Source organism: Solea senegalensis, linkage group LG6 (assembly GCF_019176455.1).
Source record: "Solea senegalensis isolate Sse05_10M linkage group LG6, IFAPA_SoseM_1, whole genome shotgun sequence".
NCBI lineage: Eukaryota > Metazoa > Chordata > Actinopteri > Pleuronectiformes > Soleidae > Solea > Solea senegalensis.
In genome coordinates, this window is record NC_058026.1 from 17765538 (window position 1) to 17781887 (window position 16350).

General features: G+C 38.8%; 1 protein-coding gene across 1 annotated transcript in view; it reads left to right on the forward strand.

The window, feature by feature from the left end:
* dnah6 (dynein, axonemal, heavy chain 6) overlaps positions 1-16350 on the forward strand; it is a 52360-nt gene that overhangs the window by 16849 nt on the left and 19161 nt on the right. Inside the window, 24 exon segments of the mRNA XM_044027370.1 lie at positions 1309-1446; positions 1824-1991; positions 2089-2237; positions 3455-3562; positions 3700-3826; positions 4469-4681; positions 4759-4980; positions 5163-5285; positions 6577-6643; positions 6646-6749; positions 7398-7541; positions 8521-8742; positions 9011-9158; positions 9598-9755; positions 10899-11030; positions 11237-11408; positions 12468-12614; positions 12721-12794; positions 12899-13053; positions 14074-14305; positions 14410-14562; positions 15460-15600; positions 15718-15960; positions 16102-16269. Of these exon segments, the coding sequence (XP_043883305.1) occupies positions 1309-1446; positions 1824-1991; positions 2089-2237; positions 3455-3562; positions 3700-3826; positions 4469-4681; positions 4759-4980; positions 5163-5285; positions 6577-6643; positions 6646-6749; positions 7398-7541; positions 8521-8742; positions 9011-9158; positions 9598-9755; positions 10899-11030; positions 11237-11408; positions 12468-12614; positions 12721-12794; positions 12899-13053; positions 14074-14305; positions 14410-14562; positions 15460-15600; positions 15718-15960; positions 16102-16269 (3708 nt within the window).

Below are 16350 nucleotides of genomic sequence, written 5' to 3' on the forward strand. Positions count from 1 at the left end.
AACATCACATATAAAATATTTATAAATTACTTATCTTAAAACAGGAAAAAACAAGATGATAAAGTTAACAAAACATAGTGAATGCACTAAAAACGGGCAGGAAATAATTGAAGAAAGCACATATGTTCACATACATTCTCACTGCTCTAGGATTGTTAAAAATGTTTTGCCCTGTTTGAAATTATTATGAAAGACTGTACCTAATGTGTTTCACCTTTAGATGGCACTATTGGAACAGAAACATCTGTATCAGTGCAATCACTAAAACAGCTACACTAAGCCGTAGTGTACTGATAAAACAGAACTTCAATCAAGATCCAGACTCATCATTTTTATTTATGTTCCTGAGATATTTTTTCTCTAACTTGTTCCATTGTTTGAAGTTAATTGTATGTTTCAAATGTTACTGTTTTACTGGTGTCATATTTGGCTCATAGTTGCCTGAAATATCGCATATGTCTTTATTTAATGTAACTAATATTTTACTGAAAGGTAAAATGTATGCAAATCAAACAAATTTAAATTCTACGTTTGCAGAAAAAAACCCAGGATTTAGTTATTGTCTCAGTTTATGCACATCATTCCCTTTTGATCTATCATTATTATCACCTGACAAACACACAAAAAATACACTATATTTTATCCATAATTAGTAATCAGCAATTCTATACGAAAGCATACTATGCATTTTATTAGAACTTGGGATTGTGACCATGACCTTGAGGTGCAGTGTGAATTTCTATTTAATGTTAAGCAGCGCTGTGTCTTGCAGTGCAATGAGATTGGAATCAACACAGCTGAAAGCACATACTGACAAGCCAGCTGGAAAAGCTATTCTCTCTATGTCTGCTGTAGTTAGTAATTGATATAAGACACGTGAAGAGCCAGACAGGGCTTTGATTTAATCAGGCTAGCAGCATAGCCTTCTCTAGGTTTATTTATTAATGCTTTGGTCATGTTTCACTGTCTGCTTTGCAACATTTAGCATCATGGTCTATGAGATATTAAAGTCCCTGTATCTTATGGTATGCCACAGGAGAGAGTGTTACTAACCACCTTGCCAAATTTGAATGATTAAAAAAAAGTTGCCAAGTGTTTGAAAATTAGGTTTCAAATCATGTAAAATTTAGCAACTCTCAGCTTTGAGATGCTTGGGGTGTGTCCTCTGGAGGAGCTGAACACACACACACACACACACATATACTGACCTATGCGCCTTAGTGGAGACCAAGAGTCTGCGAATGTCACTCTTTATCAGTTTATCAGTGGCCTGAGTGTGATTTCTAATCACTTGCATCTGTATTCTAGATGATGGGTCGCTTCTTCAGTGGACTTGCTCAGTCGGGAGCCTGGTGTTGTTTTGATGAATTCAACCGTATCGACATTGAAGTGTTGTCTGTGATCGCCCAGCAGCTCATTACCATACGAAACGCAAAAGCTGCTAAGGTAACCCTGCCTTAACACACATTCAAACCATTAACATTGCTTACAAGCCATTGTTCACGAGACACATGCATACCATGGAGAATAAAGGACATTTTGCTTTATAGATCTCAAGAGTCAGTCCACTTTGTAGCCTCAGGGAAAAAAAAAAATCGGTAACTTTATTTATTCTCTGTTATTTTTCATTAAAAACAAATAAGCTTTCACCTACAGCATATGCTTTGCTACAAGTCCATATGCTACTCTATTTTCCATATGGTAGGTGGCAGAGTAGTGAACCCCAGGTGACATATACGCCACTGCATCACATATTTTGCTCACTTTTGAAGATATTAAAGATGCCACACATTAACTGGAACTCCACTCTGCGTGTCATGCAGCTGTCAAGGTTTCGATTTGAGGGCCATGAGATCAAGCTTGTGATGACATGTGCAGCATTCATCACCATGAACCCAGGCTACGCTGGGAGAACAGAGCTACCTGACAACCTGAAGGCTCTCTTTAGGCCCATAGCCATGATGGTGCCAAACTATGCTCTTATTGCTGAGGTAACAGACTCTGCTATACATACACGATATATTATGTTTGCTTGTTGTATCTTCTTTCTACATGACAGCTTTTATTCCCTGGCATCTGTCATTCCAGGTGATTTTGTACTCAGAGGGATTTGAATCGAGTAAGACCTTAGCAAGGAAAATGACACAGATGTACAAGCTGTGCTCCGAACAGCTGTCTCAGCAGGACCACTATGACTTTGGCATGAGAGCCGTCAAGTCTGTCCTGGTCATGGCTGGGTCAGTACCACACACTCACACACACACACACACAAGCTGCAACTGGAAGATCAACAAGCAATGATACTTGACAATAGCCATTTTTATGCTGTTACTGTATCAATGAAGAATTGTCCATATTTGCATTGTGGTGAATCTTGAAACCTTTTTAACATATATCAGAATTAAATAGAAAACTCACTACTCATCTTTCATATTTTATCCTAGATTTGGTATCATCAGCAGATGGTCGTGTTTAGTGTTGAACTCTCATATATAATATTTTAAATACATGTAAAAGTGAAGACATACAAGTATAAGTGATGAGTCAGAGTATATTAAAAGCCTCTGACTTTGGAAATGCTCTTACTCTTTATTGCTGTAACTAAGAGAGATGAAACCAAATCAGTTCTGCTTCATTTAGGCACTAATTTCCCTGTGTGATTTGTGTGAAATTCCTTCACTTAATCAAATGCACCTCATACACATCAGACTTAAGTCACATAAAGAGATGGAGAACACAATTAAGGAGACAAAACTGGAGACGGCACAAACACAGTGGTCCCTGGTATGCGTGGGTGCATGAATTGATTCAAATAGGTGCTGTGGTCCGCATACAGTGAAAGTTATTCTTTGGCCTGTTTGTTATTAGCTGAAGCTCAGCTAAGTGTTGTAATTGTCTTGAGATTCAATGTCTGTCTTTGTCCAGATATTACTCCTCCGAGTCTGTTCCTTCCAGGCAAAGAACACATTCATTACCTCCTGCCATAAGTGCTTGTTGCACTATTGAATATTCAGATCATGTTGGCTGCTTATTATCTGTATTACATCTGTATTTGTAATAGGTTTTTCCACTCATTGCTTTACCCATTATTAAATAAATGTTCCCATATTAACTTAATTGAGATGCAATAACTACCTTTGAAGAGCTGGCTGTGTTGTCACCTCCCAAGTTAAGTCCATTTTCTTTTTAAATTGCCTCTGCATTTTCTAATTATCCTTGATATTTGAAGGCAATTATCGAAAATGCAATGCTGAACAACATGTAAATTGAAAACTGATGAATCTCCTGCTGAATATTTAATAAATATGCACACTGGAGACAATCCAGAGTAAGGAAAAACAGCACACTGCCTGCTTTTTATATTGCATCGTAATTATATGTAAATTAGCATGGACTAACATATGGGCTTGAAATCCATCTAATTTGTAGTGTACCACTGTGTGTTTATTGTTAGGTCTCTAAAGAGAGATAACCCCCACCTCAGTGAAGATGTGGTTCTTATCAGAGCGCTGAGAGATTCCAACCTGCCAAAGTTCCTCACTGATGATGCTGTGCTGTTTGGGTGAGGCCTTCGGACACTTTTACGAGGACATATATCTTCCTAGTGTCCATACACTGAAATATAATATAAAACTATATCTTGTTCTTTGTTTTGTTACATGTCTAAACAGTTATTATATATTTTGTGTACCCCTGCAGTGGTATCCTGTCAGACTTGTTCCCCGGTGTGTGCATCCCTGAGCATGACTATGGTGTACTGCACTCCACCATCTTGGAGTCTCTGCTGAAGCGAAACCTCCAGCCACTGGATAGCATGATCAAAAAGGTACAATATTGATTTAGTTTATTTTTTTCATGTTAATATATCTTGCATTTGTAAAACATTTTGAATGCACTACTAAATACTTTTTCGGTTATGTTGATACTGAGTTTTTATTCCATGAAATGTCGACCCGTTTTTTATTGACAAATAAATCATATTTTGTTTTACTTTCATTAAGGGTAAAGAAACCGGGCAATACACACGCTGAAGTTAAACAACACACTGCCTAATCAAGTTTTTTGAAATAGTTAGATATTTGCTAATAACCATATACTTTTTTCATACATTCACAGCAGCAACATTGTTTAAAAAGGCTGTACAATTTCCCATTAACAAATATAAACAGTTCATTTGTTTTCTGTATTAGTGAGCACTGGGGCACAAAAATGATTAATTATTGCCAACCTTATTATTTAAAGTGTTGGTTGATTTCCTTACTTGGTCTCTATTTCTATTCAGTCTGGCAGGCATTATAGTTGCATGATTAATGCCACCATACCACCACCACACACACATTAGATGTGAACAGAAGTATTTTCTATGGGTTTGTTTTATTAAAAAAGCCAAACAAAATTTGGAAAATCTGAATCATCAGATCAACTTTTTCCTTAAGCTGATCTTTTTTCCTTTTTTTTATATGTTCAGGTGATCCAGCTCTATGAGACCATGTTAGTGCGTCATGGTGTGATGTTAGTAGGGCCTACAGGTGGCGGTAAGACCACTGTCTACACCATCCTGGCAGACACTCTGGAGACCCTCCATCGCACAGGACACAAGGCGAACAACTCTTTCTATCAGCCTGTCAGGACCTATGTCCTCAACCCTAAATCTGTCACAATGGGAGAGCTCTACGGAGAGGTACTACAGATATGAGAGGAGATGATATAACAAAGTCTTCACTAGTTTTGCTACATATATTTCCATTAACTCCAAAGGTTAACCCTTTGACACTGGAGTGGCGCGACGGACTAATGGCATTGAGCGTCCGTGAGGCAGTCAGTGACACCAGCGACGACCACAAGTGGGTGATTTGCGACGGGCCGGTTGATGCCCTGTGGATTGAGAACATGAACACAGTGCTGGATGACAACAAGATGCTCTGTTTGGCCAACAGCGAGAGAATCAAACTGACTTCATCCATACATATGGTGTTTGAGGTCAGTACTGAACACATTGTGGTGTTCAGAAAGTAACATTTTCACTGTTATGCATGGGTATACCAGTAAATTACAGTTCTACAGCTCCTTTGTTGACTTATCAAATCCCTCAATGGAGCACCTCGTATGTCCAAGAAATTATGGATTATGTTAAGGTTTTTTGTTTTTTTTTCTGTTTTTAGGTGCAAGACTTAGCCGTAGCATCTCCGGCCACAGTCAGTCGCTGTGGGATGGTATACATTGATCCTGATGAGCTCAAGTGGATGCCCTATGTCCAGACATGGATCAGTGGTCTTGGAGAGAAGGTTATTCTTACTTTTATACAAATTGATGTTGTTTCTATAGTTTTTTTTTTTTACAGAACTTCATACAAAATCAGAGGAGGTTGTTTGTCACATATTTTAATTAATATGTGACATGTGGTCCCACAGGTCAATGTCAAACCTGGTGCTACCCAGTGGTCTTCTGCATAGCTTGGTTTTGAGCTGCTGTTGCCTTTCCATTTCAAGCCTGTATCGCACTAAAAAGATATTTTTATTCACCCTGAAAAATGGGTATTTTCTATTTTTCCATCTCGCACCAACAACCATGCCACGTTCAAAGTCACTACAATTACCTTTCTTCTCCATTATGTCATATACGTGTCTGAGTGCACTGAGTTGCTGATATGTGGTTTATTAGATTAGATTTGCATTAACAAGCAGTTGAACTGGTGTACCTAATACAGTGGCCGTTGAGTGTATATGGATTTGTTGTATCCAGTTTTCCCCCTGAGCAATGTTCTTCTGCATCCTTAATCACAGTTCAACTTACAGGAACCTAACACACATAAATGTAATTTACTGTATATCACCAATAAATAAATGACCATTAAAGGTTCATCTGTCCCCATCAATGGTCCTGATGGGACTCAGTTCTCTTTCTGTTAAACTCTGGCTAACACTCTGCGTTGGTTTATATGTTAATGTCCCTTTTCCGACATTACCTGAACTTCAACATCAGCATAAACTTAAATGGCAGCACATCACATCAAACTTTATGGCTCGCAAAATTAGCCATGAGCTTTTTAGGTTCAGTGAGAGAGGGTCATCTCCTCTGTCAACTTTTAATTTTCTTTTTCTTGTTGTGTATTGCTCTCTGTCTCGATATGTAATTGGCTCAGATTATTCTCTATGTTGCCAGTAAAAACACCTGGTAATATTTAAGTTATTTATTTATTTTGTATTTCTTATGTCTGCTTTTTTTTTTTTTTTGCTCTCCACATTATCTCACACATTTGACTAATTTAACCTCTGCATTACTCCATACTTCACTCAGGTTCTCAGCAGCCTTTCTTTACCAAGTGGTGTATTCTGCTTCATTGGGGATAGCTTTGATTATACACCTCAGCGTAATAATTAGAGTTAGTTAATTAGATTTTTCAATTAAGCATGCATTGATTTCTACTTAGTTCAGGGAGTCAGTTTCCCCTTGCCTCTTCAGGCCCATATTAACTTTTTCTTTGTCCAGTAGAGTTGTTCAAGTCAGCAACATGTGTACCTGTTATGATTTTTGATGCATCATCATCTCTTTTGTTTCCTTCACTGTCTGCTTCAGCTCCCAGACCCAGTGCGCACATACCTGCTGGAGCTGTTTGAGCGGTATGTCGAGAAGGGTCTCCAGTTCATTGTGGCCAAGTGATTCGCCAGGTGGAAATCAGTAAAGTCACCACACTGTGCTTCCTGCTGGAGGCACTTTTGCTGGGCCAAGGAGGACCAAACCTCAACATGGTATGATGAACACAAAATCAAATGTACTGTCACAAGTCTGTTTCAGTTGATGACCACCTGCCAGTGCACATCATGGCTTGTCAAGAAGAGCAAGTGTGATGAGAAAAGAAAATGTCCTTGGTAACATTTTACATCACAGCACAGTAATATACGGTAATAGTGATGTTATAATTTTGTAATAGAGAGATCATGCTATGGTAATGCCATGTAATTTTACCATAATCCACAAGTAATAGCTTGGGTATTACAATGAAACGTGTGTGGGATATAAGAGAGGATTAGTTTCAACTTTATAATAAGTTAATCAATTCGGATCAAAATGATCATTTTCATGTTTCATTACCAAACTATTACCTGTATATTTCTTTGGAAATAACATGGTATAACAGCAGTATTATGTAATAATTACCATACTATTACCACTGTTTATACCAAGGTCCAAATAGCATTAGAAATAAGATTACCTTAATTCATGTTATTTATTAAAAACTAATGATAATTAATTATAAATGTAGTAACTATTAATGTTACCTATCATTTGCATACAAGAGCATACTGTAGGTTATAATTCAAGGATACATGGATCCACACCATTACTTATGGACTTAATTTGTTTCTCCTCTTCTTTTGTATTTATGTTGATGTCAGGATTCCAAGGTCCTCAACTGCGTATTATGCCAGACCTTTGTGTTTAGTTACATATGGGCAGTTGGTGGAAACCTGCCCAGTTCTCACTGGGATGCTTTTGACTCATTTGTGAGGGAGCAGTTTGAAGACAACAGCCTCGCTAAGGTATATACACGTGCACACATACTCACAGAAACATACAGGAACCACATGACAGGGTTTTTGCTACATATAAGAACATATCAGCAGTTACCACATCATTGCATTACTCCATTACTGCATGAAGACAGAATGTCTCAATGTGCCTCACGTTTCCAGTTGTCCCTGTTTAAATATTCTCTGCTACTCAAAGCATATTTTGTTCCATTTTCTAACATGGTGGCTGGCATTAGCATGTGAAAAGGCCTGAAGGTTAGCTCATATCATATATTACACCAAAGTAATTTAGACACTGGATGTATCTAGCTGGAGCACATCTTCTCTGAAAGGGGATTCTATTCATATTTCAGTCAGTCGTGGGTGATGAAGACATTAACAGTGGATTTCAAAAGAATACATTTCTGCCATTGTTATACAAGTTCATTGTATATCTTTATTCTATGTTGCCATGAATTGAGAAATATGAATTATGGGTTACTGAATGGAAGAAATCGTTTTTATTTGTAAAGAATGAGGTGCAGATTAGATTAAATGGGCCGGAGCCTTATATTATGGGTTTTTCAGCTTAACACAAAATGGATGGAGATAACTTTTTGAGGGGTTTGACTTTGCTGGCAGTAGCAGCAGATGACAGAGAGAATTTCTTACCAACCAAGGCAGAACACAGCAGGGCTCACTTTACTGAAGGTAGAGTATGGTAGAGTATGGCGTCCCACGTACTGTATTTCCACATCTGTGCAAAAGAACCCAATGTTTGTTGTGTATGACATCAGAAATCTGTGTGGGTATGTGTATCTTTTGGGTGTTTACTGTTAAAATGAAGCCAGTGCACTTTAACAATCCACACAAAACAGTTAATAACAGAGGAACAGTTGTTTCCTTCATCCTTGATTTCTTTAATACTAACTTTGTACAGTCTAATGTTGACAGGCACTTTCAAAACAATTATTGTTTTAATTAATCTGCATTCATGTGTTCTGTGTAGCTCCCAAAGCATGGCACCCTGTGGAGCATGTACATGAACTTTGACCACAAGCAATTGGAGTCATGGGAGAAGATAATTCCTTCATTTAACTACAACAAAGAGCAGCCATTTTTCGAGATGCTGGTTCCCACCACAGACACTGTTCGCTATGGATACTTGATGGAGAAACTGCTGTCTGTTGGGCGTCCTGTGCTCTTCACTGGAGACACTGGGGTCGGGAAGGTAAGTATCCTGGACAGTTACAACGGTATAGTATTTTACATGGTAGCTGACTCATGGATGCATATGATTCAACAGGATAATTTAGCTACAATGCTCGTTGATAAATGATTTGATTTTGAAGACACTTCTGCTACTGTATAAAAGTATACATGCACTAACTGCAACTATTTAGATGATATGACAGATAAATGACTCTTGTGCTGTGATGCCTTATTTATTGTGAAATGATATTGAGTCTGAAAACAACTGTTTTGTACGTGTCTTACAGTCGGTGGTGGCTCGGGACCTTCTTAACAATATCCAGGAGAAGGCTGGATACCTTCCCGTCTACATCAGCTTCTCCGCTCAGACCTCATCTGCCTGCACACAAGAGATCATTGAGTCCAAGCTGGAAAAAAAGAGGAAAAACCTCCTGGGTAGGACATCTGCATAACATCACCTGCATAACAATGTTGTTGACAGCAGTGACACGTCAGGCTTATTTGTTGCAGCAGTGCATGTTTATTATGCATCCTTTCATTTATCCTTCACATAAGAAGCAACTCATATTGCAGCAGACTTTCAACTCATTTTGGTGCTCGTGCCACCAAACCATATTGGTTCATATAGATGCATTTCAATACATTTATCCATATGTTGCAATCTTTCTGGAAAAAAAAACAGTCTGCAATTATGGACTGATGTTACAGCAAATTAAAGTATGTTCCTTTGTTCGTGTCACCATCCATTCATCACTTTGTACAATTGTCCTTCAATTTCCCACTTCCTCCCACATGTCATCCAATCACACATCCATCCATCTGTTGACCCTTTTCTTCCTGCCTCTTCACCCTCATCCCTCCTTGCTCCCTGTAGGTGGCCCCAGTAACAAGAAGGTGGTGGTCTTTGTGGATGACCTAAATATGCCCAAACTGGACAGCTATGGCTCTCAGCCGCCCATAGAGCTCCTGCGACAGTTTCAAGACTTTTCTGGCTTCTATGACAGAAACAAGTTCTTTTGGAAGGAGATCCAGGTACTTGGTTGCACAGATAAAATGAGCTGGTTTGTTTGGATCTGTGACAATGTATGGACTTCAGGCTGGTTTTAGCTGCTGGTGTTTGTCTGTTTTATAAATTAGCAAGAATCTGGTAATTCCATCTACATTAACATAATGCTTAAGAGTTTCCTGTAACTTTAACAACAGGGACAGACCTTCAGGGACTCTGCAAGTGGTTATTGACACCACCTGACATTAAGCGAGAATAGCTGTAAATAACTGTAAATAAGTTTTATGAATTGTTTCCTAATTCCTTAGATGTTAAACAGAGAAGACACAACCTGTAAACAAGAGAGTGTTGGAATTAAAGCAGCACAAGCAAAGCAATTTTGCTGTTTCTTTCTATTTCCAGCCTTTGTGCTAAGTCATATACTCTCTGTAGTTTACTTTTAGAGAGATAAGTATTGATGTTCTCGTAAGTCCCTTTTTTATGTTTGGGCTTTGTTTTCTGTTAAGTCAGTGTAAATGTACTGTGGCTTTTTTGTTTTTACACAGTCAGCTTCAGCTCTATTTGTCTTTTAGTTGGAGTTTTAATGAACACTGTCTGTTTCTGAAAGCGACCCATTCATCTCATGTGCCTGAGTTTTTACAATATGCAGTTAATATGAATCTTCCCTGCATTCATTTGTGCTGTACAAACATACGCACACACACACACAACTGATTTTTGACTTTATGATGAGACTTTATGGGATTCTGTATAAAATTAGGCAACATCAACATGTTCAAGAGAAACAATAATCTTTAATAATCACACAACATCATATATATATATATCTATATAGAGATATATACACATTCATGCAGCAGTATCAGTGTTTAACCAGGACTGGAGATCTAGAATCTAGGGTTAGTTTTAGTCCTCATATATCACATATCAACATTAAGATTTGAATGTGCAGTTTGAATTCTACAGTGCAGTGCAGCATATGACAGTACGCACAGTTATTTTCTACACCTGGCCTCTGTACCTGTGTACATCCCACTTTCACTGCCAACATATGGCTTCATTTTTCATTAAACATGTAAGAAACATGTTTTTATGTTTTATGTCATCCTCCTCTGTTTCAATTTGAACAGTATCCTCCCTTTAGAATCTCATTTCCTCCTTTCCTACAGGACATGACCATTGCAGCAGCCTGTGCTCCTCCAGGAGGCGGACGCAACCCTGTGACCCCCAGATTCATCCGCCACTTCAGCATGCTGTGTCTGCCCACACCCTCAGAGCACTGCCTCAAGCAGATCTTCAAAGTAAGGATACCTGTACACCTTAACACTCACATACAGCAATATATGAAAAGAAATTGGTCTGAGTTGTTTTGTGGGGTTTTACAGCTTTAAAGATCAATTGCAGGTGCTCTAGCTCTCTCACTCTCAATTCTCCATTTCACTCCACTCCTTCAGTTTTCTTTAATCACACTTTACTCAAACCCTTTTCCTTCCCAACTTTCCTCTAGGCTATATTGAATGGTTTCCTCAGTGACTTTTCTCATGCGGTGAAGGACTGTGCTGGACAGATTGTGGATGCTGCTGTGGAGATTTACAACCGTTTAAGCGTGGACCTTCTCCCCACTCCAGCTAAGTCCCACTATGTCTTCAACCTCAGAGACCTCTCCAAGTGTGTCCAAGGTGAGATTCACAGTAAATAATACGCCCCAGTCACGCTGTACAAAGTTTTAACACACACACGTACACATCCAGCAGAGGTATTACAGGCTCACATCGGGGATAATATTAGTAACCAGTCAGAGAGACTGCAGTCTGAGTTATTTGCAGTGTCATGAGTTGTAAAAAATTCTGTGGATGAAAAGGTTAATATAAATTTGAATGAAATGAAGGAAAACATGCTCGCAATGGAAATTCAGAGAGCACTGGCATATATTTTGTACAATGCCACAGGGATGAACTGATGTGGCTTCTACTGCTGTTTTCTACACACTACTTGTTTAACATAGACAGAGTTCTCAAACACCCACTGCCCCTTAGCAATATATACAGCACTGTTGGTGAGGGGATAATCAACCAGCACTCACTCTTCCTATTTGATATCATATCACATTTGCATTCAGATTTATTCATAACTATTATCTTTACATGGCAAACAGAAAAAAACTTTTCAGAAACATTGATTCCCACACATCTAGATTTTACATTTGGATTTCTTAACTTATTTAATGCAAATACTTTATATATGTCCACTGCTATTTTTTAATTGTAAGCGTATATATTGCCCATAAAAATTGTATGATTACTTCTTCTTATAAGCTTTATAATCAGCCATTCATGTGCACTTTAGGCAAGGGCCTTGCTTTACTTAGGCCACAGTCTTGTGCCACCATGTTTCTATGGCAGCCTGAACAGCTGTTAGCTTTACTGTTTCAAGTGGAAGCTTACTGTACAAATGAAGAACGGCTCGACCCATATACACTCAATACATGAATCAGCAAAGAAGATGGAAGAATTAACAGATGATTTGAGAGTTGTTAAAGTGTGTTTACATTGTTTCAATGATGCAAAGGCCACCAACGTTCCCCCAACACACTTGGGAAAGGGAAGGAAGGGCGAAAGAGTCTTCTGTTTGTCACACTGTCCATTTTCTCCATTAGATGTCACTGATTCTCACACACTGAACCTTTGAAAGAAAACCCATATCCCTTATACAGCATATGCCCCTCTCTTGATATGCAGGCATATTGCAGTGTGAGCCGAATCAAGTGAGAGACAAGAACCAGATCTTCCGTCTCTTCTGCCACGAGTGTCAGCGGGTCTTCCACGATCGACTCATTAACAATCAAGATAAGACCTATTTCAACACCATTGTCTGTGAGATGGCGAGTAAGAAAAAGTAGTTTTCTTTGCTGTAAAGCATACTGTTATTGACATAGTTATCATATCCATTAGAGAATCTCCCTCTTTGTGACCATATCTCTATTTCTGCTAGGCAAATATTTCAGTATTCATTTGGAGCCCTCATATTTTATGAATCAGCCCATCATATTTGGAGACTTCATCAAGGTCAGATACATTTTCAGAAAACATCACATATCTGTTTTACACTGAAATACCTCAAAAACCTTCATTTATTCTTGCTCTCTTCCATCTCATAAATTATCTCACAGGTTGGTGTAGACAAAGAAGATCGTCTGTATGAGGATCTGACCGACATGGATAAGATCCAGACTGTCCTCGAGGATTACCTCAACGATTACAACACAACCTTCTCTAAGGAGACCAAGCTGGTTTTCTTTCAAGATGCCGTTGAACATGTCTCCAGGTTTGCATTTACAATGTCTGACTTTTTAAGATGGTTGTTAATTGATTTTCACGGTACAAGGACAAGTTAGTTTGGTACTTAGTATCAATATTATTCAGACACTGGTCTTGAATTTGATCCAAAAAGCCTATAAAATATAATAATATCACATCAAATCATCACAAAGCACACACTGTGAAAAAAAATTAAAATAGAACACAGCAACAGCATTTTAACTGAATCATGCTGTGCGCTGTTTATTTCCTCTTAATGGGAGCATAATATTTTGTGACACAGTCGGAGAATTATGTTTTTCAAATGTCTGGCCATGGATATGTGGTAAATGTATGGGCACAAATGTGCCGCTAACAGCTTAGTAGTTAAAAAAAAGGTTAAACTGTTGTATTGGACTGATATACGGGCCGGTATTGTATTGGACACACACACCAAAGAATTTACACTAAAAAATGGATGATAGCTGGGAAAACTGCTGCACGAAATGGCACATGTTCGACTGCTGACCAGAAACTGAAGATAAATTAATCATACTTAATTAGAAAAATTGTATGAATGTTTTCCATTACCCCAGAATGAGCCTTATATTTATACCAGGGGCCAGGTCAGTTTGAAGGAGACCACCACGATTTAACAAAAACCCATAATGGACAAACTAAACATCTTTTGACATTTGAGGCTAACTGAAGACCACATATGTTTTCCAACACACTTGGAAAGAAAGGGTGGTGAAGGGTATTCTGCTGCAACATGCAACTTCATGAATAAATGTTGCTAAATTTGACAAATTTAGACGAGTTTAAATGTCTTTTTTTGTGACTGTATGCTTGTCAACAGTAATGTATCAAGGAATATAACAACATATTTTAGTAATAATAGTGAGTACACTGACATTTTCTTTTGCTTAAAGTTTTTTTATGCTGTAAAGACAATGAAAAGACACATGGCACACATGGCATGGTACCTGTTAATGCCTTTATAACCATAGCACTTGTGTTGACAATGCTTTGTTCTCTCATCCCCAAGAATTGCCCGTATCATTCGCCAGGAGAGAGGCAATGCCCTGCTCGTAGGAGTGGGAGGTACAGGCAAGAAGTCCCTCACACGGTTAGCAGCCCACATGTGTGGTTACCGCTGCTTTGAGATTGAGCTCAGTCGAGGCTACAACTATGACAGCTTCCATGAAGACTTGAGGAGACTGTGTAAGATGGCTGGTTTGGAGGGCAAAGACATGGTGTTTCTGTTTACAGACACTCAGGTATGAAGGGTGTATTTGGCTGTAGAAAGCAGAATGAACATTTCCCCTATTCCCCCTGTATCTAAGTACAATTACTGCTGGCTGCTTTATCTTGCCTGTTGTAGATTGTGGTGGAGGAGTTTTTGGAGGATATAAACAACCTGCTGAACTCGGGCGAGGTGCCCAATCTTTTTGAAAAAGATGAACTGGAACAAGTTCTGGCTGCAGCACGACCTAAAGCCAAAGAGGCTGGAATCAGTGAGGAGAACCGGGATGAGGTAAATAGAAGCACTGTTGAATACATGCGGTATATAATTCATTTACGCAGTATACAATAATTGTTGGTCAGTATAAAATGACAACATGTGCAAACAGTTAAATGATTCAAATTGCCTGTAATGCTGTATAATTATTGTTTTTAAAAGTCAAGTTGGGAAGCATTTATCAATAAAATTGTTTTATTTTAACAACACATGTTAATACAAACAATATGTTATATTCTGATTTCTATGCAGCTTGTAGATGAAAATTATTTTTCTCATTTGGACTTGTTTCTTCACTGAGATCAGATGTCGGAATGATGAAAAGATGCAGAATCATAAAGTGGAACTGAGTGTGCAAATCATGAATGCCCCACAATCTGAAACACTGATGATGATGATGATGATGATGATAGATTTGATTTTGCGACTGCAAATATCTAGAGTATATCTTTTTGAAGTTGATTTCTTAAGGGTGCAATTTAAGAAACAGACATTTTGTGATTTGTTCTTTTTGCCCGAAGTTACATGATATCATTGACTGCACTCTCCCTCTGTAGGGGGGATGTGCAGCCACAGCCATCAAACACTGAGCTTCGCTTTACAGAGAGACTGAAAACAGTGTGTCAGATGTTTAATAAAACAAGAGCTCAATCAATATCAAAAGGTGCTCTAAGATCTAAGTGAAGTAAAATAAGGAATGAATGAAAAATATATTGCTTTATGTTCTAGAAGCTACATGCATACACTGTGTGTTCAGCAAGTGGCCAATATAGCCTGTGGGTAAGGACTGTGGGTAAGGACTCTCAGTCAAACCCAGTGCCCTTAAGCAACCCCTTTGAAAAAATGTGCATATTGTGTCATCTGCCTGAACTCAAAAGTATGGATTGAGTGTATATGTTTTAATGCCTTCAGGTGTTCCAGTATTTCATCTCTCGTGTACGGGAGAAGCTGCACATTGTGCTGTGTATGAGTCCTGTGGGCGATGCCTTCAGGTCCCGCTGTCGCATGTTTCCTTCACTGGTAAACTGCTGCACCATCGACTGGTTTGTGCAGGTAAATTGAGACTCTTCATTTTGAACATTCATCTATGGTACTCTGATTTGTGTTCTCAATATTGTGTATGCATGCACAAACACGCGTTTAACTTACCTTGCACCTTCTGTTGCCCAGTGGCCTCGTGAGGCGCTGCTCTCCGTCTCTCAGGCCTTCTTCCGGAATGTGGACTTTGGTAGCAATGAACTGAAGCGCAGCTTCTCAGCCATGTGTGTTGAGATACATGTGAGTGTCACTGATATGGCTGAGCGATTCTACTCAGAGCTGAGGCGCAGATACTACACTACACCCACCTCTTACCTGGAGCTAATCAACCTCTACCTGGCCATGCTTGAGGACAAGAGACAGCAGCTAAAGCTAGTATGTTTAATCATTCATTTTCAGCTGTGTTTTTTTAAACAAGTATTATCTGTAATCTCTTTGTGGCCAAGACTTTGAATCGCGTAGATTTTGTCTGCAGGCAATCATACATGTGTTTGTGGGGTTGTTGTTAATGCATAGGCCAGGGATCGTGTGAAGAATGGTTTGGGCAAACTTTTAGAGACCAATGAGCTGGTGGACAAAATGAAAGTGGACCTGTCTGCTCTGGAGCCAGTTCTGAAACAAAAGTCCACTGATGTTGATGCCCTCATGAAGAAACTGGCTGTCGACCAGGAGCAAGCTGACGAGGTCTGTGTGTCACAAAACTCTCAAACCTCTGAGACAATACAAAGCCAATAGCATTGTGTTGTGTGAGCATAATTCATAAAT